Raw genomic sequence first — 25,674 nt, 5'->3', positions numbered from 1 at the left:
TTGTTCATCGTCAAGAGTTCATCTCCTTATCCCAGGTGTGTTTTGGAAATTTATAGAGAAGCCTGTGGAATCTGCCAAAACAACGTTTTTACTTTGTTTTTGTCGTTCTAGAACTGCTTTAGAAGAGTCCTGCTTTTGTTGCATATTCAAGATTTTTTCTTCATTGAGATGTATCACATTCCGGAATCGCTTCAGTTCAAGAAGAGTTTTGTTTCTTATTTTTGGAATGTATTATAATGATTGACTGGCGTGTCATCCGTTTACATTCCAGGTGTCATTCGTTTACATTCCAGGTGTCATTCTAACAAAATTTTAGGTCATTATATTGTGTATGAAATTGTAAAAATGTTGTTGTAATGTCATGATGGAACTGTTATTTTATTTTCTTTTAAATTGTAAAATATGTTGTTGGAGTTAAAAATATACTTATTTATTACCAACCTCTTAATAAATTTCAGTATTGGAAGGGCGCAACCCCCCCCCCCCCCCCCCTCTCTCTCTCTCTCTCTCTCTCTCCCCCAAAGTATTAAATTTTAATAGGTCATATTTTAATAGGTCACGTTGATTTATGCTACCATTTTAAAATAAACTGACACCACTCTCTAAAACTTGAAGAAATGAATTACTCATACATTTTCAACTTCAAGAAAACCATTTAATGCAATAAAATTGTTCTTGTACACTTGTCATAATCGAATGTTATTTTTTTTTTTTGGTCTTAAAAAAACATTTTCACCTCTCCCTCCTGAAAATCGGTAGGGAGAGAGGATGATGATTAACAGGTATGTATACATATATATTTACACACATTAATTTTAAAACCGCCCGGTGATATACTGAAATTTAATTAATTAATTTGAAACGATAAGATGAGGAAATCTGTGAGAATGAGCAAAAGTCCCTCCAACTGAGATTTGAACCCGGACCTTCTGCTTGATATGCAGATGTCCTAACCATTAGACCACTGGGGCTTTTATATATATATTTTTTGTCTAATGGTGGAATGTGTTATAAAGATAATATCTTATTTATGATGTACATCTTAATAAAATACAAGTTACAAATTTATATTGTTGTGAATTAATTAACTAATTCCAACAGCTATTTAAAAAATGATCAGGTCGTTTATGATACTATAAACTCCCAGGCTGAATTCATTTTAAAGTAATTTCATAAATGCATTGTCTGTTTTAACGAGACTTTAACAAATTAGGGTGAATTTTATTCAGGTTATGTCGGTTAGGTCATACACCCCAATAATAGGTCGTAAGAATTGTGTGCCCAAGCTTAATGTATTGGTACGTATTACAAGCAATTATTCTACAAAGCATATAGTTAACAAGATTACAATGATCTGACCGTGTTTAACCTTACTTACATATTATACCCTAACATTATAAGATTAATTTTGTTGCGTTTATAGTTAAATAGCAAGTAAGAAGATATAGCGCATATCTGTTTTTAAAGCACTCACCCAATGAGCACCACCCTCTTCTTCTCCTCCAAAGTTACATTTTCTGACAACAAAAAAAAAACAAACAAAAAGAAACAAAAAGCTCTGATTTTAAGATTAGGTCATAAGAATTTTTTCTTTATATTTTATTAAACAACTTTTGGAGTTTTGCTCGCACAAGTGAAGGATCATCTCCCTCACTTTCAACTTCATTAATGAGTCATATTATTGATTAATACAGTCGACTATCCCAATATCAGACTCTCTGAAAACCGGAACTCTCCTAATACCAGACTTTTCTTGAGTTCTAAACAGTCCCAAATTTCTTTTTTCCATTAAAAACACATTCTGGATACCAGACTTTTCTGGCCAGCCTAAAGGTGTCCGGTATTGGGAAAGTTAAATGTATAAAGGACAAATAAGAATTGTTTAGTTTCATAACCCTTATATGAGGAGATATGAAACTGTCGACAATTTTAATGCTGTATTGTTTGAATAAACTTTTTTTTTATATCGACTGCATTTCTAATTTCTTTCTAAATTTTTGCTTCCAAAAAAATAAAGAGGAAGTTGTTCGTGAAAGACAGAATGTTTGTACCATCTATTTTCATAATTTGTACCATTGGTTTGATATAAAGAATTTTATACACATTGTTAAACCAGATGAACATTTACAATCATCCCAAAATAACTGTTGGACAACTGGCGGACAATTCAAAATTTCAACCCCCCCCCCCCCCCCATTTTTCCTCCCCCTATGGATATGAAGTTTGAAATATAGATGAATGAATATTAAAACCCCACATCCAAAAAAAAAATCTTATTATTTAGCCTAAACAATAGAATTTTTTTTAAATACATTTAGGCAAATTGCCAAGGATATAACCATCAACGAATTCATTCACTATCCTTCTTAAAGGATCCAATCCCATTCACAAGACAAACATAATACACAAGATGCTCTACATAAACAATGTCTTATTTACAAGTCTTTGGGAGTGGAGTTGTAAATTTCCATTAGAAAAAATCCTGACACTAACAGGACTTGAACCCAGAACCCTTTGATTGGTAGCAAGCAAGTTAGTTATTCTTGATTTAGAATAATAGATGGGACCTAATATACCTGTAAGAAACCTTTTGCTCTCTGAGTCACGTTGTATGAGATTAATTAGTGTTGACACCACCTGGTAAGGTCTGATCGATGTGTCATCGGTTTTTATCAACTTTTTGGTGTGTGGCTCCAATTCTGTCTAATTAGTCCCTATTTTCAGCCGATTGAACAAGGGTGCATTGACCTTTGACATTTACAACCCAGTTTTTATTAATCGTTAGACTGCAAAGTTTCCCCAATTTAGGAGAAAAAAAGTAAAATCAGTCGCCAAACATATATGCTTTGTAAAAATGTGTTTTAAATTTGTTCAATTTTGAAATACTTGTGGAAATAAGTAGAAATGAAATCTTATTTTTTTAATAATAATTTATATTAAACTATTGTATTATGACTTTTGTAACATTTTTTTTTGCTTTCGTTATTTTTAGCTTGCAAACATGGTTTTCATTCTCATGTGTCTACCTTTAACTCATCATTCTACTTATCAAATCCAAATAAATATGTGTCACCTTCAAATGAAGTTTTCAAAAATTAGAGCTACATTCCTTAAACACGTTGTTTTGGAAATTTTCAACATGTCATGTACATGATAATGTGCTTGATTCATTTTCACATGGCATGTAAGCAAACACAGGGTGTCGCGACAAGCACATGCTGCGAACTATGTCGTTTACATATGTTAGTACTTATTGCTTTGGGAAAACTGTCTATTAAATTATATTGTACAACAATAGATGTATGGTTATGGGTTAAAAAGACCTACAAATGTATGTGGGTGGAGGTGTGAAAAGGTGCATGAACTCTGAAATTTTAAAGACTTATTTTTTGTACTGGTGGGTGCAGTGATGTCAACAGGGCATAGACGGACATCCGGGACAACAAACTTATTGCAAACAATTTCTTAAGGAGAATTTTATTTTTAGTATGTGTAAAATTCTAAATAAATAAATTAGTAAAACATGCTTGATTTTTCTATGCTTTTTTGTTTCTTACAGAGAGAGTTCGGAGAATTCAGGAGAAATTAGAGGACTTTATAGCTGCTCTTAACAAAGAGAAATAAAGGTGATGAGAATGGGATTTTTCGTGAAAAGTTAATGATAGTAACGAGGTGAAGAAAAAAGAACATGCGATATTGTAAATAAATGGAAACAACCAAGAAAAGGAAATGAAACAAAGAATTTGTATAATTAGGAAGTTTCTAGAGAAAGTTACAGGTGTGTTTTGGAGTAGTTTTCACAATTAAGATGCTATACTTGAATGAGACTACCTTATTTGTGTGAATGGTATGTTCCAATAAAGTACAGCTGTGACATTGATTTGCACCATTATGGTACCAGGGGTGCACAAATGAAAAATTGGGATTAATAGTATATAAATATATATAAAGCTATTTAATAGTTTTTTTATAATTATGAAAACAAATGAAATTTTTAAGCAGTTATTAAAATGTTTGCTTTTGGGATTGAATATTGTCTTTACTGGTAAAGAGAAAATAAATTGCATTTTTTAAGATAAAAAAATTCTATGAACGTGGAATTAAAATGGAAGGAATTCGTTTTACTTACTTTAGTCCAGGACATACCCAAACTTATACAATAGTGCTACAACAAGGTCTTCTTTTAGCATACATTTTAAAAATCTCAAACTATTTTAAAAATAGTGTTTATCAGAACTAAATATTCTATTGTAAACTACAAAAAAAAATGAGCATAAAATTAAAAATGTTTTTCTTCCACTCCTTTTCTTCTTATAACCCATCTGCCACCCTCCCTTACCCATTAGACACCCAACTCTCCTCTCCGAATATACCACGGCAAAGCACCCCTATCCCCACCAACCTGTCTCACTCTTGAAAAACAGAGTATAATAATGTATTGTATTGTGTGGTATTACAGTAGAACTCCTATTAAGGAGTCACCGTTGGAACCTAAGAAAGTGTCCCCTTAACAGAGATTTCCCTTGAATAGTGATTAGAATACATACTGCCCCTTGTTCATTTGACAGAAAATTGTCCTCTTGCAAAGGATGTCCCCTGAATAGGGGTGTCCAAAAAAAGATACCGGGGAAAAACAAGAGTAAAATTTTAAAGAGGATGTAATTTTTTTCGTGTATAAATACTATTGTATGGTACATATCCACCAACCAGGGAGAGTAAAATAATTTATTCATAGCATCATTTAAAAATATGCAAATAGTAATAATTTTAAAAGCATTATTCATAGTGTAACACATTGTTTCTGAAAATAAATATACAGTTTCTGAAATTGTATTTCTTCTCTTTATTATCTGACTTCATTTAATAATTTAATAATAGTTGCCCACAGTCTTTGTTGTCTCGTCCTGGTCTCCCACTAGCCCATCTTGTGAATTGTCACCAGTCTTGGTTGTGGCTCGTCCTGGTTTCCCACTAGCCCATCTTGTGAATTGCCACTAGTCTTGGTTGTGGCTTGTCCTGGTCTCCCACTAGCCCATCTTGTGATTTGTCACCAGTCTTTGTTGTGTCTCGTCCTGGTGTCCCACTAGCTCATCTTGTGAATTGCCGTTGTGGCTCGTCCTGGTGTCCCACTAGCCCATCTTGTGAATTGCCACTAACCTTGGTTGTGGCTCGTCCTGGTGTCCCACTAGCCCATCTTGTGAATTGCCACTAACCTTGGTTGTGGCTCGTCCTGGTGTCCCACTAGCCCATCTTGTGAATTGCCACTAACCTTGGTTGTGGCTCGTCCTGGTGTCACACTAGCTCATCTTGTGAATTGCCACCAGTCTTGGTTGTTGCTTGTCCTGGTCTCCCACTAGCCCATCTTGTGACTTGTCACCAGTCTTGGTTGTCGCTCGTCCTGGTGTCCCACTAGCCCATCTTGTGAATTGTCACCAGTCTTGGTTGTTGCTCGTCCTGGTCTCCCACTAGCTCATCTTGTGAATTGTCACCAGTCTTGGTTGTGGCTCGTCCTGGTCTCCCACTAGCCCATCTTGTGACTTGTCACCAGTCTTGGTTGTGGCTCGTCCTGGTGTCCCACTAGCCCATCTTGTGAATTGTCACCAGTCTTGGTTGTTGCTCGTCCTGGTCTCCCACTTGCCCATCTTGTGAATTGCCACTAGCCTTGGTTGTGGCTCGTCCTGGTCTCCTACTAGCCCATCTCAGTGTTATGCTACAGATTTAATTATCTATAATTAAATTTAATTGAAAATGAAACATGAGGCAACAATAAATTTGGTATTAATCAAATTTTGAGGAAAAACGGTTTGTTTTGTTTATTTGATTGTTTTGTATGGAAATTACTATGTAAAAGCATTAAACGCCATGAATGACCACCACATTTTTGGATCGAGTCTATAGACATATGTACTTTTCGGTGCAAATAAGAGATGAGTGTGTGACATGTTAACTTTTACCCAATAATAGAAGCAAATGCAAGGTGAATAGGCACTACAAAAAACAGTAAATTCGCTTTCAATCTTAGAGATGCATTTTAACATTAGGCCTATAAGCATTCTCTTATAAGCCAGTTTATGGGGCTTTTGTTTCTTTTAGCCCTTCCCAGGCCTAGCTAATATTAGATATTAATTTGGTTACCGAACCTACTCAAAATCCGTATGTACGTGACCTAGTAGCCTATGTCAACAAGACGACAGTCACGTGGTTTATTTAATCCGTCTTGTTTGTCAACTTTGGACCAATCAGATTGCTGCACTATAATTAGTAAAAAAACTATTTGATAACGTAACACACATGAACAATTCTGTGAATCTAACGTGTACATGCGCACAACTCGCAACTAAATCGACGTCGTGATAGTTCCGCTATTATGCCGAAGCACAATATAACAGTGGATTACCATTTGCCCTGTTTCTGTTTATATATACGGTTATTTTTTTGTTGCAGCAGAAATGGGTCTCATAAAAAATACACTTTTAGATCGAGTTTAAGCCATAAAATGATGATGATCTCTTACGGCCTTGTAATGAAATAATATATATATCCTGGTAATTCCATTTCGGAACATCCAGATGACCTTTGTATACAAACAAATTGATTAATTTTATTTTTTTATTATCCGTTCTCTGTATTGAATTGATTATTTCCGGAACTGTTTGGACCCTTACTCACTTGTAGCTGTTAGGCCCTATTGTTCTAGTTTTTATTGTGTATGCATTTCTCCCACATGATCCACACCGGTAATTGCCGTGTTTCTGTGGAGGACGTTAAACTTCTAAAACCAATTAGGCCTACGCTACCTTTCAATGGATTTTATTGTGCATAGAATTTGCTCTTCACATTTTAAAATTACATAGTAGTAGCAATATTAGTATAGGCCCACTCTTGTTTAGTTTCATTGAAATTTCTTTTCAGTGTTATTGCTTTGCATACAATGTGTATTTAATAGAGTTTTGATCTTCTAAGGTCTACTAACAAACAAGAGAGCTGAGGTATTTTATAAATTATACCTTCATGAATAAACCTGTTCCTCTTACCCACAAAAAATGTGTCGATTTCGTTTTCGACAACCGATGACTATTACTGTACTAGAATATAGTGACTGGTCCTCGCAATAGATCTCTTGTTTCGTGGAGATCGCTTTCATTCAGCTATATTTAAAAAAAGTGTTTGTTTCTCCCTATTTGGTTTTCAAAAGTAATCTCGAAAAAAGATCATTCGATCGACCTAGACTAGCAAAGGAATACAAATGTGTATGATCCTGTAGAGACTTCTTTACGTTAAACCAGCAAAGCTACTCCTGCAACCACTAACATCCAGTTACCCACCAGATGAAGACTTGTCGCACACGTACGTATTTAATTATATTATGGTTTAACGTAAAACATTGTATACATATATTAATATAAAACCAGATTAAAAACATTTGTCGAATGTATGATCATGTTTATCATTTATATCAATCATTAATTAATGACCTTATACAACAATTAAGCAGTAAGTTATTGTTCTCCAAGGTACTCTGATTGCATTTTGTATCTTCTTCTTTGCCACTTTCTACTACTCTTTCTTCGTCTGCTTCGTTGGCGAATATGTAAAATTGGCAGGGAATGTCTCAAAAAACATATAGTATCCATTCACAACATTTACATCATTCATTTCGAAAGTAAGTAAGTTTGCAAAAGTACCGTAATCTCGAAAAGAAGCCCATCCAGCTCAGTCCGTTTCGAGGTTTTACAGTATGCCTATTATGCTTTTAAGACAATTGAGCTGGTTCTCATCAAAGTGATATTGCCACGCGACTCTAAGTGCGAGCGAATGATCAATATTAATACTGTTCTTGATTTGTTTTTACATGTTTGTAAATAAAATCATATTGAAAATGTGTGAAGGCCATCGCATGGGGCGATCATAAGATAAAATCATTGTTTGATTGATTGAACTTTCGTCCTGTGAGTGATAGATTTGATGTTAAAAGAAAGGGTATTCCTTTGATGAACCGATATCACGAACAAATCAAAACAATAACACACTACGCCTTTTGTAAATCGTGTATTTTCTGCTTTGTATTTGGTAACTGTATTTTGATTAACTCTAGGGCATCTATACGCATACGATGCCATCCATCCAAGCGCATAGTACGTTTTACTTTGTTCCTTTTTTCTCGTCGTTCTTGGCCTCTTGTGTCGATGAAAAGACCTAAAATTATGATTATCAAAAACCACAAGTTAATCTCGAGGTGAGATCTCGTTTCACTTTTTATAATAAAAGTCTTATTGGAGTGGATTAGTCTTTTCTGTAAGCTTTCCTTGGGGCGCGTCTCGATCTCAGACCAATTTTAAAATTCCAATACGCATTTATTGTTCCATTCGTATATTTTTAAAAATATAACGAACTAATTGTGTGTTATAATAATGTTTGTTTATTTCATTACCATCAATTTCCAGACCAGGTGTAAAATCATAGTCTACATACAATAAATAATGTTTCTATACAAATGGCTCTGATTGGAGAAAGACGTTCAACGTTTTCGTCGACGTGATGACGAATAATAATATCTCAGGTGTAGATTATGATGACCTCGTAGGACAAAAATAAGTCCTGCAGTTGTGAACTAGAGACAATGGGAGCGACAAAAAACAAAACGTATCTTAATATTATAGCCGTAGGCCACGGATGAATGATATATTTAGGCTCTTCATTGAGAAGGTCTGGCTTATGTACGTCCACCTTATAGTTCGGTTAAAATTGTAGTTCTACAATATTAGTAAAAAGTAGGCCTCAGGAAAAAAACTATTTGAAATTATATTTTAAACAATTTACAATGTTTATTCTTATTTTACAATGCTTTTCCCTTGTCAATCAACTAAACACTTTGTTGGTTGTAATGGGGAAAACATTCAATCATACTCATAGGGTGAGAAGTGAGTCCGTTTTAATTTGGTTGATGTGGTGTTTGTTTCCCGGCTGTAATTCAAATTCGTTTGAATTTATTCAAAGATGATGATTATGATAATTTTTTTTTAAATTGTATCAGTTGTGTCTCTTTTTGTTTTTTTGTATTGTTTTTTAATCATGTACTGTAAATGATAACTTGTGTAAATAGTTTTATAGTAAGTAACGGTCTTGTGAAAAACACCAATCTAGTGATTCAAGCGTTGCATCCGTTTTTAAATAAAGTTGTTTATAAAAACAAAACAGTACAACGTCGAAATTAAAGGAAAAGATCCCCACTTAATGTACGTTAACTGTTCGTAATTTCGATTATAGTTTTAACGGTATGACATCATTATATTCAATACATTGTTTGTCCCAACCTCCCCTCCCCAACTCTATCTCTGCCTGCCACTGAATCTGCGCTCGATACAAAATACGTCCAGAAATTGCTGTGTGCACTAACCATCTGTGTACCGCCCGCTTGGTCTGTTCACTATATTTAATTGTGTGTGACATGGCATGCGATTATTGAAAGCGGAAATACTTAATTAAAATTTCAGATTATTACAAAGTGGTGATCACCTATTTTTAACCACACTGCATACTTTAGTTATCTGGAACTTGTTATAATGGTCGTTGGCACGGGGTTTCATATTGTTTATACTTGATACAGATTTTTAATAGTAATTCCGCACCTCGTACGTTTATAGTCATTTATTAAACCAAAAAAATTTCCTCCATGATTAAACTCATATTTTAATAATGAAACGTCTAATATCAAAGGTACCTTAGATTCCCGTGTTATTAATTGTGTTTGCACCGACAATTGTTCACTTAAGTCTATTTTTATGATAATTATTGGAAGAAAGTTAAGTCGCTTTTTAAAAATAATGTTTGTATTGATCACGGTTTTTGTGACTGTGTGAAAGTGTTATATTTAATAACGATTTTATAACAGATTATTATTGCCATTTTAAATATGTTTATATTTTACATTGATACAAGATTGCTTCTCCTTCTGGAGGTTTTATAAAAATAAAACTCACAGAACTGTGTTTTCAGGGAGTGTACTGGAGAGAGAGGAGTTTTAGAATATTATTACCGATTTAGATAGATCTAAATTTCAATTGAGGGAGGGTGTGTGTGCGAAGCAAAGCAAAGCTCGATTTCCCCGTTGGGAAAGATTTACGATATCATTATTATGTGAGAAAGAGGCCTAAATCATGATTGTAATTGCTTTGAAGGTTGTCGACACTATAAACTGCTGTTTTCACGGCAGTTTACAAACATCGTTTAACTGGAACGTGCCTCTCGCGTTCGTGCGCGTGAACCACCCGTTGCGACGCGTCGGGCCAAGTTCCCGCTTCCTTTCCTTCGTTTAGCAAACCCTGGCGCTATTTTTAAAAGGTGAGGTGGGGTGGGGATATTTTTTAACAGCTGAACCATGTCACGAATTTGCTGATAATGCATATAAGAGCTCAACTCCTTCCTACTGTAAAGAGAAAGGACACGCCAACGAAGTTTTTTTTTCGGACTGGGTGGATTTGTAGAATGCGCGCCGCAACTATTTCCATGAAGTTACTCATGCAGCCCCTTTGTGGTTGTTGTGGTCGCATGACGTGCATTTTTACACACGCGTGATGTGTAACCGGTGACCGGAAGCTTAACTGGATCAGAGTTTATATTTGTGGTATAAGCCTAACAGTATACGTGCGAGCGTTTACGTCGGATTAGAATTATACTTCTATGCATTAATATGCTTTGATTTGGCACAATACTAAATTGAATCTGATGCAAGACGTCTTCCTCGCTGGAGGAGGTGTCCGAGCTGCCCAAAATGTTCAACCAACAAACATCCACATAATTAAAGCAACTTATGAGATTAAAAAGATCTTCGTATTTGACGCAGTGCATGTTACCATAGTAACTTGACAATTCTCTTGAAAATGTCGCGTCGTACTGTATTATTTGAGAATTGTGTATCTACTGGTGTAATCGTATACCAAGAAATGTTATGACATGGTTGTTGTCTGGTTTGGGAGAAGTGCCCATTTTTAGGAGGACGATGGCCTGGGATGGCCTTCTTCGGTGCTGATAAACAAGTTTCCTTATTCACTTTTACCACTAATGAGGTATCGTTCCTAAATCCTATCCTACCCCGGGGCTTCACTCGATTCTGTTGTTAGTGCTAAACGCAATTATCGACTGCTACTCAAGTCGTTAGCCCAGGGCACATTCCCACGCCGGCAAAACGGTTATATACGCCGGGCCGACGATCCTCAACGTCGGGTACTCAAAACCCACCCGAGCAGAAGCAACACTATCCGGAAATTCAAGTAACAAATCAAGAGTTTTTTAGTACATTTGTAACGAAAAGCCCAAGTAGAGGAATGATTGAAACTGCCTTTGGCAATGCAATAGTTTACTTGACATTATTTGTGTCTAGTAAGATTCGACCTCGTGGGAATGTAACGTGGAAAATAAACTAGCGGAGACGTGAAGGAATTATAATAGATCATTTTAATGACGTTCGGATTGATGTAGATAATTTTATTCCGAAAATAACTAGGTTGTTGTTGTATGTACATGTCGGTGAAAGTACGACCACTAACTAACTAGTTTTATGTGAAATCAATTTAGCGAATGTATCAAGACCGGTTTTGAGTAGTTTACTTTTTAAACGTCATCATTTCTTGATCATTTATTTATTTTTCTCATCATCGTTTATGTACCATTCCGTATAATCATCAACCCCACCATTAAGTTTGATTCCCACCAGGAGGCATTTGACCATTCACCATGACGATAGATCATCCCAACTGTCGCTTGTTTGTACCTGGCTACAAGTGTGAACCAACATTATTTCTACTATCTATCGTCGCTGACGTTGTACGTTCTCATGGTCTGCCGACATATAAGTACGGTTTCACTAATCTAACAGGATGCTGAGCTCAAAGGGTTTACCTGTGGCCGCGACACAATCAATTCCACGCGCCTTACCAGACACCGCACTCCGCGGAGAACATGTAAATAGTACAGTACTGTTTGTATTTGTCGCAGCCAGACATAAGATCAAAGGACTGTTAAGAGTTACTATCTTGGCAGGGCGAGCTCAGTGTCCTGTTGTTAGATTGCCTTGGTTTCACACACCATACATTGCCGATAAACTATAGGCCTATTGATGCTACATATACCCAGGGAAACAAATCTTTCCCTGATATACCGTAGCCCGCTTATGTCTTCCTTCTCCCCCTTCTCAACCAGGAGAGTCGGATCGCTTCTCTGAACCGCATATCGCAACTTTCGTGCCTCGAATTTTTGTTCGCTAATCGCAGCTTGCATAGGCCTAGTAGACTTTCCCCAAAATATTTATATTTTTTTACTAATATTACTCCGTCTGGAACCCAGACTATAGGCCTAGTTGAAGTTGTAGGCCTATTGTCCTTTAAAATGTAGATTAATAAAATCATACTTTGAATATTAATCCATTTGCAGTTTTAATATTCACTTTCGTAAGGAAAAAAAGATAAATAATGATTTCACTCATAAAACGACACAATAAATGGTTAAATTGAATAAGACAGACCGACAGACAATTTGACTATTTTTTGCTATAAATTACATTTTTTCAGGTATATGCCTAAATACATTCTTCGATCAAATGGTCAAAGTGAATAAACTAATGTGTAACATTAGAATGGCATCTTAAAAACTATTTTCAGGGGTCTAATATATTTAAGGTTTATACGGCGAGCGCGTGACATAGGGGCGCAATCTGAAAGCCTGATGGATAGTTCGTTTATCTGTAGAATAAACCTATAAATCCTTTAAAAAGAAATCGTACACAAAATATAAAAGGGTAATGGGGGCGGAATTTGGAAATACCTGACGTGAGCCCCAAAATGACGAAACTATATACAAGCTACTGTAGGCACGCGAGTGACTTGACAGGTTGTCAACCGTGAAAATATGCCGCGGGCGGAAAGCGTGCGACACCGTTGGGCTACCATCCCAGCAAGGTCGCAGTTACCTAGCCTAGCACCCGATACAGAAATCAAACTCTAAATCTACCTATTTTAATTGTTATCGATACTTTCTTCTCCTTTGCCAATTATTGTGAACGTGGGAAGGTACATGGTTCGTTTATTTCGTGGAGTTTTATGGTTAATTATAGAAAAAGCCACCGTGCTCCAAAGCAAAATTCTTCCCATTTTTACAACAAGTATTTTTATTGCTATCTGGTCGGTGTTTTTATTATACGCTTTTTGCTTGGTAACTGGCATGACTTCAAAGCCGGTGATCACTGGGATCTAAAGTAAGCCGACGTTTTTGCCTTGAAGAGATGACTTCCTTAATTTTAAAGCATTTAAATAATATTTTTGTTTTTGGAAAGAGATCTATCTCGTCTAATGGCAAACGTGTTTTTGTCCTGTGTCTTGTTGTGCTTGTGTATGTAGCTTAAATTGTTTATTATTTTTTCTTTATTCTTGTTATTTATTTATTCATATTTTATTTTCATTTATTTATTGACTACTTTTGAAACATTTATTATATATACTTTTTGAATTATTTTTTTTTTCTGGTGGAACTAGCCTTAAAGCCCTCTGGGCTTATTTATGTTTCTCCAGCATAAGTGCATTCTAATTATAAAAAAAAACAAAAAAAAAACACTGTAATATTATTTCACAATGATGTATCTTATGAAAATAAATTGAATTGAATTGAATTGAATTGAAACGTTTGTTTGCAAACTCGAAAAAACTCCGAGTTTTTCAAGAAAAGTTTTCAAAAGTTTTACAAACTTCTTCGGCAAACTGTAGAAACAAAAGTTTGCAAACGTCTGAACTAGCAAACTTTAGTTTGACAACTCAAGCAAACTCCGAGTTAGCAAACAGAAATTTGGTAAAGTTTCAATCACAAATTAGGAACTTATTTAGGGCCTAAGTTACCAAATATATTTCACGACTTCCCTATATTACAGTGTAGGTCATGGTGGTAAGAATAAATACCTCTATGCAGGCCTATAATCCTACTATTCGAATACCCGAGTAGCACCAATGTTGATTATTTAAATAGTCCTGCTTCCTTCCATAAGTCTATATCTTTTTAATTTGTAAGGGATTTTATTTACTTTAATTCTTTCTTTTATACGGTACCAGTGCTTATAACTAATATTAAATCTCAGGTTCATACCAAGTAGGGTGGCGATATGAGTCGCTGTAGGTCTACATAATGTTGAAAATGAAATTGGCAACAACATTTACTTTAATGCATCATAAAAAATAACATATTTTGGCTACATTCGCTAAGGCCCAGTTTTTTTTTATAATGTCTTCTCCGAAATACGTTTTGGCGCCGCAAGCCTAATGTTTCAAGAGAGTTTCTAAGCTTTAGGCTGAAATCGGCCCTAAAGTATACCGTACCGTATTGAGTCTGTGCCTATTCGTTACAGTAAAGTACGGTACTTTTATTTATACTGATAATAAATGTTCCAAATCTTTGAAATTAAGGCTGCGCTACAAGACAGACGGTATCCCTGATAATGTTTCAAGACTCGCTTTGAGGCTGAAATCGGTCGCGCTATTGCGCCTATGCTTCGGCACAGTACTATGTTTTTATTATAACACAAATGATAATGAATGTATCAATCTTTTGATTTTATAATGTTATTGCATCACGGGTTGTCTGTCACCAGACACCATCCGAATAAAACCCGCTTTCCCGCGTATACGCACCTCTTGACCCGAAGCGGAAGATGCAGGCAACGCGTGGTTCGTTTTCCACTCACGGGAATGCGTAGCCCACGGGGTAAGAAGCGAAATTGTAACGGTTCCAAATTTGCACTAATTTGTCGAAATTTGAACAAATATAATTGCCATTCCATTGAAGATTATTATCAAGCAGATGTGGATTTGTTGTCAGTGAAAGAATTAAGATGATCCGAGTTTAGAGATGGTTGATGGTTTTACCTTTCAGATTGCTCTCATTGAATTAAAATTATCACTGAGTGATATAATTGATTGAAATGAAACTGGGAGGTGTTACGGGTCATATACCAGGCGGACGACAACCTTAAGGGTGTTCAAACGAATGATACGGGCTACAAATAACAAAATGTAGGCTATCTGGTATTACCTGCTCCTAATATGGCACTCTACAAAAACGAATGAAATTCTAATCATCTCAGATGACATCAAAAAATCATCCCTTTATTTTTCAAGATTGGAATACTTTTTAATAATTTGATCGATTATCGTTTAATTTAAAATAAATGCTGACGATACGCATATTACAACATTCAAAAGCTTTCATTCAAGATCAATATCTTTCCCTATGTTTTGAAGTTCAGTAAGTTTTACAAGATCGTAATTATACCCTAAGGTGTAGGTGGCGTTGTTGTTCTAGAGGGTAGTTGTTGTCCTAGGGGCATAGAAGTTGGACTAGAGGGTAGTTTTCCTAGGAGGGTAGTTGTCCTAGAGGGTAGTTGTCCTAGGGGGTAGTTGTCCTAGGGGGTAGTTGTCCTAGAGGGTAGTTGTCCTAGGGGGTAGTTGTCCTAGAGGGTAGTTGTCCTAGGGGGTAGTTGTCCTAGGGGGTAGTTGTCCTAGGGGGTAGTTGTCCGGGTGGGAGTTGTCCTAAGGGGGTAGTTGTCCTAGAGGGTAATTGTCCTAGGGGGTAATTGTCCGGGTGGTAGTTGTCCTAGGGGGGTCATTGTCCGGGTGGTAGTTGTCCGGGTGGTAATTGTCCAGGGGGTAGTTGTCCGGATACGGCTAATACACCCCTATGATTAAATATGTTAAGTTTCAAAAGAAGTATCTTAGCATTTTATAAACACATTGTTTTCCCATATTTGTGCTGGAAACTAAATTAATAAAAGTGGGTTACACCCCGAAAGAGAAAACAGTGTTAGCACCTTGTATCAGTAAGGTGAACGAAATTCGTATGACGATTGACCGTACAATTATTCCAGATACCTGTAAAGGGAAGTCTTCGAAGGTTCCCCACCCGCTTTTCACACACCAGTTAATCATGACATTTCTGTCTCACGGAACAATCTGTTTATTCCGGATACGATTTCTTAATAACAAAATCCTTCCGATGAAATCATTTTCTTAGAAAATTGCCAATAGAACCTGAATTTTTCTTACTGTTTTCTCAATGTGTTTTACATAAAATGTTGTATGACTCAATTTGATGACGTCATCGCGTACCTTTACGTAATGCCAAAAGTATGTTTTTCATTGATTATTATCAGATGGTTTAGATCTTGTTTAAGTACATTGTAACGTAGTCTTTGCATTCCCATGCTTTCACTAGATCGGCATGTGTAAACGTCCCAATACAGTTATAATATGGTTGCATTTTGGTTTTGGTTTCACACCAGTAGGAAACGACCGGAAGTTATAAACATTTTTTTTTGCAACAGGCCAGCGAAATTATGCCCTATGACTTTCAGCTTTTGTGATATAGGCCTACAATAGGCCTATAAGTTGTTTAGAGGAAGTATTAGGACGCTGTATCAAGCGGAAGTTTAGTTTACTAAGGCTGAAAATGGGAATTTGTAAACTCGGACTCGAATGCGCAAACCCCAAAACACGTCTTGGCGAAGAGAATCTATGAAATATAGGTATGCAGACAGTATAGTCTTTAAGACCTGTTCAATAAAAATTGTGTTCGTTTTGGTTGTCAACGTAGGCCGGGTGTAATACGATCAATACTTATCCATCCTCTATGGTAAAATATTTTTGGCGAAGTGTGTATAGGGACTAAATGAAGAATTGTTTGATTAGTGAGTACCTTTGTCGAAATCAATTTTAAAAAATCACCATTTAATGAAGAAAGAACAATAATTAAAACTGTTTACGTCAAACAGTCGAGCGGCGTTTTTATTCGATATTTCACTCAGAGGCTCTGCAACAACACCTGAAGAAGGTGACATTTTGAACAATATAAAAATAAATCTAGGTATAAATGAATGACTAAGTTAAAATTTCAACATTTACAGACTGTTTCATGAAAGTGATAAAAATCACTCTTCAATCTAAATAGTAAATCTTTTGGTGTCAACTTAATATGGACACAGATAAGATTTGTTCGTTTGAAAAAACACTTGATCCAAAAATGAAAATATTACATAATAAAGGTAGTAAAGTTCATCCATACGTTGTTCTTGTTTTGTATTCTTCTTCATAATTCCGACGAAACATTCCTGAGCGATTTTATTTTATAAATAAACAGTAAACGGTATTATTTCCGGGGATATCGCTAGTTAGTAGTACTATATTACTAATACCATCGTTATTTGTTTACGTCATTGAAATCTATTGTAACTTTTGCGACAATGATCCACAAAAACGTCGTCTCATCTATTCATCAAAAGAAATGACGAACCAGGGCGTTGACTTAACCGCATTATTATTCAGTATTTTCTTGAAGAATATAGTGCATTATTGTTGATAAGCCTCTGACATGGGCCTAACTTCTTGTGTGACGGTGAAGTTATGTCACAGCTATGTCGCGAACCTGTCTACTACCCCACGGCGTAACGCAGAGGCATATAATGCCTCTGGCTTAGGGTCCATAAGTGGCCCTCAAACGACGGAGGCCTCTGGTGTCATAGTCTGGGTTCCAGACGGAGTTTTGATTTAATATTAGTAAAAAGAAAATATTTTGGCACATATGGCGTTTCATACGTATACTACTTGAGCTTGTATTTCAGACAAACATAGTGTAAGTGGAAGTCTACATTACTCCATGATCATAGCACTTTTTTTTAAATATTGCCTGTTTTATCCCCTAAGCTCTGCACAGGGGCCCCGAGTTCAGCCACAAGTGAGCCGTTACGTCACTCTCTCATTTTGAATCAGAATAGATATCCGTGAGTCAATAAAAAAAATGACGCACTACAAAATCAACTTAGTATTCAATTAAAAAATATTAAGGGGTTTTTCAGTTTCAATGAATGGTATACTGTAGTCTATGAACAAAAGAACATAGTATACAATTGAGAGTCAAACAAAAGTTAACCAAAATTAGACAAAAAGCTTCAGACTCCAGACTGACTTGCATATGGAAGGCAAACATCGCCTAACTTACAATCACACCACAGCGTCCTAAAACAATATTTACGTAATTCTACCGAATCAAACTTGGAAATAGCGAAATACTTGATAAAAAAATAGTAAGCCTAACTAAGTATTAGAATTATTAAAGATGTATTGTCCCCCAAAAACATGAAAAATGAAGATTAATTAAATAAGACTTTGAATAGGTTATTTTGTAGTTTTAATAAAGTTAATCTCTTCCGTAAAAAAAACAAAAAAAATGAATGGTCAAATTCAACCAAAACTCATTGGCTGGCAGCCAATTTGACTATTTTTTCCTTTGAATTACATTTTTTTCAGGTAAATACATTTTTTTCGATTCAACTTTTATGTGACGTTAAAATTGCATATTCAACAACAAAAGTTTTAAAAATTATTTTTTCAGGGGGACAATACATCTTTAATAAAGCACATAGTAGTTTGAAGTAAACCATGAACCTATGAAAAAATGGCTATATAACAGGTCATTATAATGATTAGGCCTACGTTTGTTGTAATTTTTTGCAATATAGGCCTAGGTGCTATCTTTATGGGGTTTTTTTTTGTTGCTTAGACCATTCTGCGTCTAAAGCCGATTTTCCACTGGGCGAATTTGTTCGCGCGAATCGAAAAAGCGCCATGTTTACATCTTCCAAATCCTTCTCTACGCATGCGTATTAGCTGACGCCTTCGATTCGCGCGAACAAATTCGTCTAGTGGAAAATCAGACACAGTATATTTACTATTAGCTCCAGTTATGTCAATTAAGTACTGTAGTCAATGAAAACAAGATTATTTTACATTAATTCCTGTTTCTTTTACTCAGAATTAAGTTAAATTTATTATAATTATTTAAAATGATAGGCGTATAAATATGGACAGGCTTCGCGTCGCGTGTCCCGTCATTAGTCCATAGTCTCGTGTATTGACGCCTTCTTATCGCCATCACGACTCGCTAGCCAGATTATAAACAAATCTTGACCTTGCCACTTCATTGGATACGTATTTATATTTGAAAAGTTAAAATTATACAAATTAAACACACACAAAAATAGTTGCGGAAGCCACGTGGCCGCAGAATGAGACACGAGTCTCGAAGGCGCGTCGCTCCACTAACCCACTGGGTTGTTATTTTAGCCAAATCATGGGAACTTTCTAAAAACATTATTATAACGAATTTAGTTGTTGATTAATTCTGAGGTTAATGCCATAAGTCGAGACTAGGAAGTTTGTATGTGGCATTTAATTAGCCGCAAATGAACTTTAACAAATGGTTTTTATGAATTAAAATAACAACAAATTAGTATTAATTACTGATTAACCTCAGCTTAATATAAATCAAAACATACCAGTTGTGTAAAATGTAATACAGATAATTTAAAATCTGTAATGAGAAAGTTTATAATACTACTTGTTTATTTAATTTCCATAGAATTAAAAATTATAGCCTGTTCGCCCCTGAAAGTATCAAACAAGAGTGTTTGCATAGTCCTACATTGAAAAAAAAACCAATTCTTAAATTTTTATTAAACCCTGTCAGATCTTTATCTTAAGTTCTCTTCTATAGTTCAAATAATATATTGTTTCAGGTTGGTCTACAAGTTTCAGTTAAAATGCTATGCTAACAATTGTATACAGTAGGCCTACTTTTTTGGCTTTTGCCTTTTCATTGTGTTTATAATACATTGTTAATCTTAATTTTTTGTTTTCAAAATTGAAAAAATAAATGTGTATTGATTGATTGATTGATTGCCAGGCTTAATTATTTAACCCCCTCCTGGTTTAATGAGCTGGTTATCGCTACATTCGTGGGAAGGAACCAATATATCCTTGTAAATAATGAATGGATGAAAGTTAGCGATGTTAACTATGCCCATGAAACCAACTTTACCAGGGCAAATTACCTGAACAGGTCCATTTGAAAACGACAAATTAGGCCTACATTTTCAGAGATTATAACTTTTTAAATAGTTCATGTTGGCTTTTATTTTTCATAAAGGAAACAAACAATAAGCATAACATTTTAACAATAAATCATAGGAAAATTACTGAAAAATGACAATGCTGTGGGTATCAGTGGCTGGATCTCAATGGAGATACAAAATAAAATAAGCACTGAAAAAATGAAAATGCTGTGGGTATCAGTGGCTGGATCTCAATGGAGATACAAAATAAAATAAGCACTGACAAAATGACAATGCTGTGGGTATCAGTGGCTGGATCTCAATGGAGATACAAAATAAAATAAGCACTGACAAAATGACAATGCTGTGGGTATCGGTGGCTGGATCTCAAGGAAGATACAAAATATAAAAGAAAGCAAAAAGCTAAATTAAAACGATAAAGTAAAACAGTCAGAAAAATTTGCAGAGCTTTTGAGAAACACTAGCCCTTCATCAGTGCATATTGATGTAGGCCTATTTCTTTCCATTGGGTTTATTTGTACATAAATTGAATTGAACAATCATTTCTAATATTCATAACCATACGATACACATTAAATCTTCTATTCTAGAAAAAAGTGAAAAAAAAGTAACCGCTAAGCCAAATGCTTAATAATCAAATTGATACTCCACTAATTATGACTTGGTTTAAGTCGTTAATGTTGAGGATATAACAGAGCAATTCCGACGCCACGGTGTTGTCGCGGCTAATTAAATCTGCAAAATCAAGCGGAATTTTTATGCGAAAACCCACAATTAATGAACTTATTAACGTAAATTTATATTGAATGATGAACAAAATTTTTGATACGTGTGATTAACGATTGCAAATGTCTACGGTATAGAGAAGGATCATTGACCGTACGGGCATTTAATAGTCGTTTCTATCATGTGGACAAGGTGTAATTAAAGTAGTTACGTGGGTACGTTTTACTAAAATTTAATTTCGTTCCGTTAATATGTTTTGGGTATTTTATATATAAATCTTATAATTATTTTGACTTTTGGGTATTTTATATAGAAATCTAATCATTATTTTTACTTTGACTGTGTATCTAATTATTAATGTTAAAAACATATTTATTAATAATAAAGTAAACAGATATATATTATTTTCCATACCAAGTTCAAAGACGTTGTAACCCTTTAAACTCACATTGTTATCTGAGAGAGCTTAAAATCGAGTAAAATTATAATTATTTTGTGGTTTTTCCTACTTCTTTGTTAGGCCCTATTCGTTCTCGTTTTTTGTCCATTCTTTTTGAAAGTTTTAAACAAGTGCTTTTATTTCAATTGTTACAATGGAGACTTTAGAAATAATTGTTATTAAGTTTATAGATCGTTTAATACTTTACCATATGTATTGTGTTTACCTTTCTAATCTGATGTTAAAGATTGGAGATGGGATGAATTGTTTACGATCTCTGTACACGCTTATAAAAAAAGATATTTAATCCCGAACCAACACGAACCACAGGTGTCGTCCACTTCACCTACGAACTTTATACCAATTTTACCCATAACAAAAAAATAGGACCTTTGGTATGACTCACATGCGCGCGCGAACCGTTCTTCATCTTCATGCGAACCTAAAGCTTTGTCTACACTATCAAACTTTATGTTGCAAAAAAATGTGATGGTGCCCATATAGGCCTATGGACATGATGATGTCATATCACTACCATATTTGGCCATCTCACTACCATATTGATTGAAATGATTGAAATATATATTTATACTGGGTAACCTCTTCAGTCAAAGACTGGTCTCCCAGAGGGCCCAGTTGGTGATCAGTGGCTGTGATGTACTAATACACCGGGGTAACCCCCTACTCATCTCGAAAGATGTACTAGGTTCTTTAAAGTGCACACGAGCTAGATGTGTACACTGGACCTACGGTTTATAGTCCTTATCCGAGAAGACTCGTTCTACCACCAGAACCATGGAGTGAGTGAGCCTAGAACCCGTGCCGATGTTATGGCTATACGTAATTACGGTTCCACTGTCTTAACCGCTCGGCCACTCACTCACTGACTCACACATATTTGTGAACATCACACTTTTTTTGAAAAACTAGTTTGATAGTGTAGACAGAGCTTTAGGTACCACATGCAGTAAACTATAAAGCTCTGTCTACACTATCAAACCATATTTGGGCACATCACACTAGTGTAGACAGAGCTTAACGCATGATATGTAACGTGTGTAACTTAAAATAAGTATGCCAGTCTAAAATGTTGTATTTTTTTTTCAACACGATATTTAGAGAAAATACTATCCCAACGCATAGCAGTAAACATTTTTTTATCGTGCGGATTTTATTCTGGAAGAATACGAAAATGCGTGCGCAACATGGACTCTATTAGTGTAGGACTATCGGTAGTTATTTTGACTATGATCACCATCATGCGTAAATGTATAGTATGTTTTATGTTAGGTGACATGTTATATGTGACGTCATGCAACGAGATCATAGTAGCACATCTATCCCTATACGTGTGTAGATGCTTTACTATTGTATAGCAATGTTCTTATCATTTCTCATACAAATTCAATTAGGCCTAAGTTTTCTGATTTTTCTCTTTCTTACAGCTATTAATTTATTTCTAATTTATTCCAGCCCTTTATTAGACATTTTTCGTAGATTTTAACCAACATTTTAAAAAAGACCATGGGCGTGTGTGACTGTGCCGATCTAAACGCATTGATGCAAGTGCAGGAGTACCGTCAGGGGCATATCATTATAAAATCCCAAATTGGTGATGACCATGAGGTGCATGTGAGTTGCTTCTAATCTAACCTTCTTTAATGTACAGAACAAATCAACTATCTCCATTTATCAAGGACCAACGATGTGTTAGGCCTATATCCCGACGCAAAACCAGACATACATTTCCGCATGTTACAATTTTAGTATTTGTGGGCCTACAAAGCATTAGTTTAGCCTGAAATTGAACCCTATTTTGCCAGATGTAAGTTACAACTCATGGCCCAAGAAGTTAAACGGATACGGTTTTCCGGTGGAATCAATCGAATTTAGGGTGTTAAATCTACCCCAAAATTCCGCTCATAGCCAAATTGGTTTAGAACAACTTCCGTAGTTCGTGCGTAGTTTTTTCTATAACATTACATTAGCTACCGTAATCGCTTGAATTGGGCTCAGTTCCCACAGTACAGGGAAACATATAATACTCATCGCGCATCAGCGTTGAGCGCAGTTTTCAAATATCGTTAGTGACCATAGAACAATATGGAACCGTTGACACCAGATTATTTACTATAGACCTGTATTTTTTACCACGAGAACTGCACTCTGCACAATAATCATCAATGCATTGAGCCAGTGAGATAGCGATATGATTTGTGTGTGTTACGTGTGAATAGGCCATTGATTGCCATGAGCAAAAAGAAAACTTTCCTATCAAAAGTAAGCGATAAAATATTGGACGTACGTAACTCAATCATGAGGCCACAGTGCACGATTAATTGAATTAAACATTCAGTCATAGTCACTTTCTAATCACACCAGTCAATGGTCACTCCACAATTATATCAGTCAATGGTCACTCCACAATCATATCAATCAATGGTCACTAATGCTCGGTTGAATATTTGTACATGTAGTTGTAGATTTAGACCCCTAATAACATATTATTTTTATTTCCGGTTAGGGCGCCATCAGCTTATATGGTGGTCAGCCGATTACAGGTAGATCGCTTAAGCTTCGGTTCTTGTGATCATTCAACTCTATTAAAATGATTGTATCTGAAGTGATTCTTATTCATGCCACACGTGTTTTTCCAACCACTTTATTGTCACTGAATAGCCTATGGTTTGTTGTGTAGAAGATTCCCACGCTTCGTGTCTTGGGAATACTTGTTCGTCTGGTCATACGCGTAATCTGCCAACTAGAGGGTCTTGGAAACGGAAGAAAAGGTCGCTTCTAGGGCTTAATTCTGTCTGTTAAGTGGAAATGTTTCAGTTAATAAGCCGCCCTTGAGGATATACTTGGCAGATGGGGGGTCTGGCATTTAGCGGATTCAATCGCAGAATTAAAACATTTGATTGGTTAGTAGTATACCGCACACTTTTGACAGACAATATTATGTAATAATAGCACACGCGCGTTAAAGTGTACCACCGCACGCCAGGGAGACGATAAGATTTTATGAAATGTACGTCAGCCAACAAGGTCTTTCATATCAGAGTTTACGTAATGAAGTTTTAAAATCAAGTAAACGTGATTCGTGAACCATTTTAACTATAGCACCATAATAAATGTATCTCTGGTGTCGTCACCATAGCATAGACACTCTTAAAGGGAAGCTATGTTTTTAACATTTCGTATTTTTATTATAAAATAAACCTTTGCAACAGCATTGATAATAACTTCAACTTTGGGCCACTCAGTGGGGGCACTCTTGTGAGACTGTAATTTGTCCCACAATGTATATTCAAATATAATGACGACAAACACAAATAATTGTATTTTCGAACACCTGGGAACACCTGATAGCATTTATCCTTATCTGTACATATTTTACAGTTCTGTGTATTTTACTTTTTACATTTTACTGATTTTACTCTATTTTTATATTAAGTTGCCATGAGAATTTTTCGTTGATGAACTATTTGACAATAAAGTTATCTTGTATCTTGTATCTTGAAACTTAGCCTACATGCTGACAAACATGTTTTAACACTACGACCAGCCCCTTTTAAGGGGACACTAATTTTAAGTTTCATGAAGGTGTCTGCTTAATAACAGTACCTGTACTACTGTACCGCCATATTGTCTCTGTAAAACATCACGTTAACATTATTATTTTATAGATAGTAAATAATGGTAGAACCTCAATTAATACTTATTAGGTTTGATTCTCACTTAGAGCAACGCAGTGAGGTACGGTAGGTAGGCGCTTGCTGATTTGTCAAATTACTTGCGTTTGCATAATTGCTTGGTTTCCATTAGGAGTGACGCAACGCAACGAATCGAACATTTCTGAGCTTTGATCGGTTGCGCTTTATTCTAAAAATTAGATGGAAATATAAATACGCATGCACATAAACTGAGGCTTTTGAGTTGTCGCGCGAACTTATATTAGGCATGTCGGTAAAAACACGATTTTGTGCCATTACGGATTTCTACAATCTGCATTATTTATATAATTTTCTACAAAAAAAGCTATCATTAGAATTAAGTATTAATTGAAAAAAACACATGTGGTTGTAAGGTTTTTTTTAAATTGTGTGGTAATAATTATTAATAATAATTTTTAGCCATTTCAATGAGTAGCATAGGCCTACAGTTTGATAATGACAGCCATAATGTACATTAGGTTAATATTTGAGAGATAATAAAAGATAAATACAAATGATTGGCAATATACAAGTCCTTGTTTATTCTATAAATATATAATGTGCTATCATTTTTATAATCATAGAAAAAAGATCCTATAATTGTTGGGTTAAAATGTACTGTCCATTTTACAAAACAAACAGGCATTACACAATGAGTTTTGTTCGGAATTATGAGCTTCTTATAAACTAGGTATAATTTGCAGAAACTGATTTCTTTAAAAAAAATAAATAAACGGTGTGGCCCAGACAAACTTTCAGAAGTACATACTTATAGCTTTTATAACGTACGTTCATTTCTTTCGTGAAACATATATGTTAAATGTAAATACAAACAAAAGAAAACAAATTAAGAAAAC

At 35.3% G+C, this 25,674-nt stretch overlaps 1 protein-coding gene across 2 annotated transcripts in view; it reads left to right on the top strand.

The window, feature by feature from the left end:
- The window catches only part of LOC144836159 (dynamin-like GTPase OPA1, mitochondrial), a 51,493-nt gene extending 46,665 nt beyond the window's left edge, over positions 1 to 4,828 (top strand). For both annotated transcript variants that reach the window (XM_078691379.1, XM_078691378.1), the window contains one exon: positions 3,560 to 4,828. In XM_078691379.1, coding sequence (XP_078547505.1) covers positions 3,560 to 3,624 — 65 coding nt within the window. In that variant the 3' untranslated portion in view covers positions 3,625 to 4,828. The remainder of the gene's footprint in view (positions 1 to 3,559) is intronic.
- The last annotated feature ends 20,846 nt before the right edge of the window (positions 4,829 to 25,674 follow it).

The sequence above is a fragment of the Antedon bifida genome, chromosome 2, assembly GCF_963402885.1.
Source record: "Antedon bifida chromosome 2, ecAntBifi1.1, whole genome shotgun sequence".
In the NCBI taxonomy this organism is placed as follows: domain Eukaryota; kingdom Metazoa; phylum Echinodermata; class Crinoidea; order Comatulida; family Antedonidae; genus Antedon; species Antedon bifida.
Note: the sequence above shows the minus strand (reverse complement) of the source record. Positions and strands in the feature narration are given on the sequence as shown.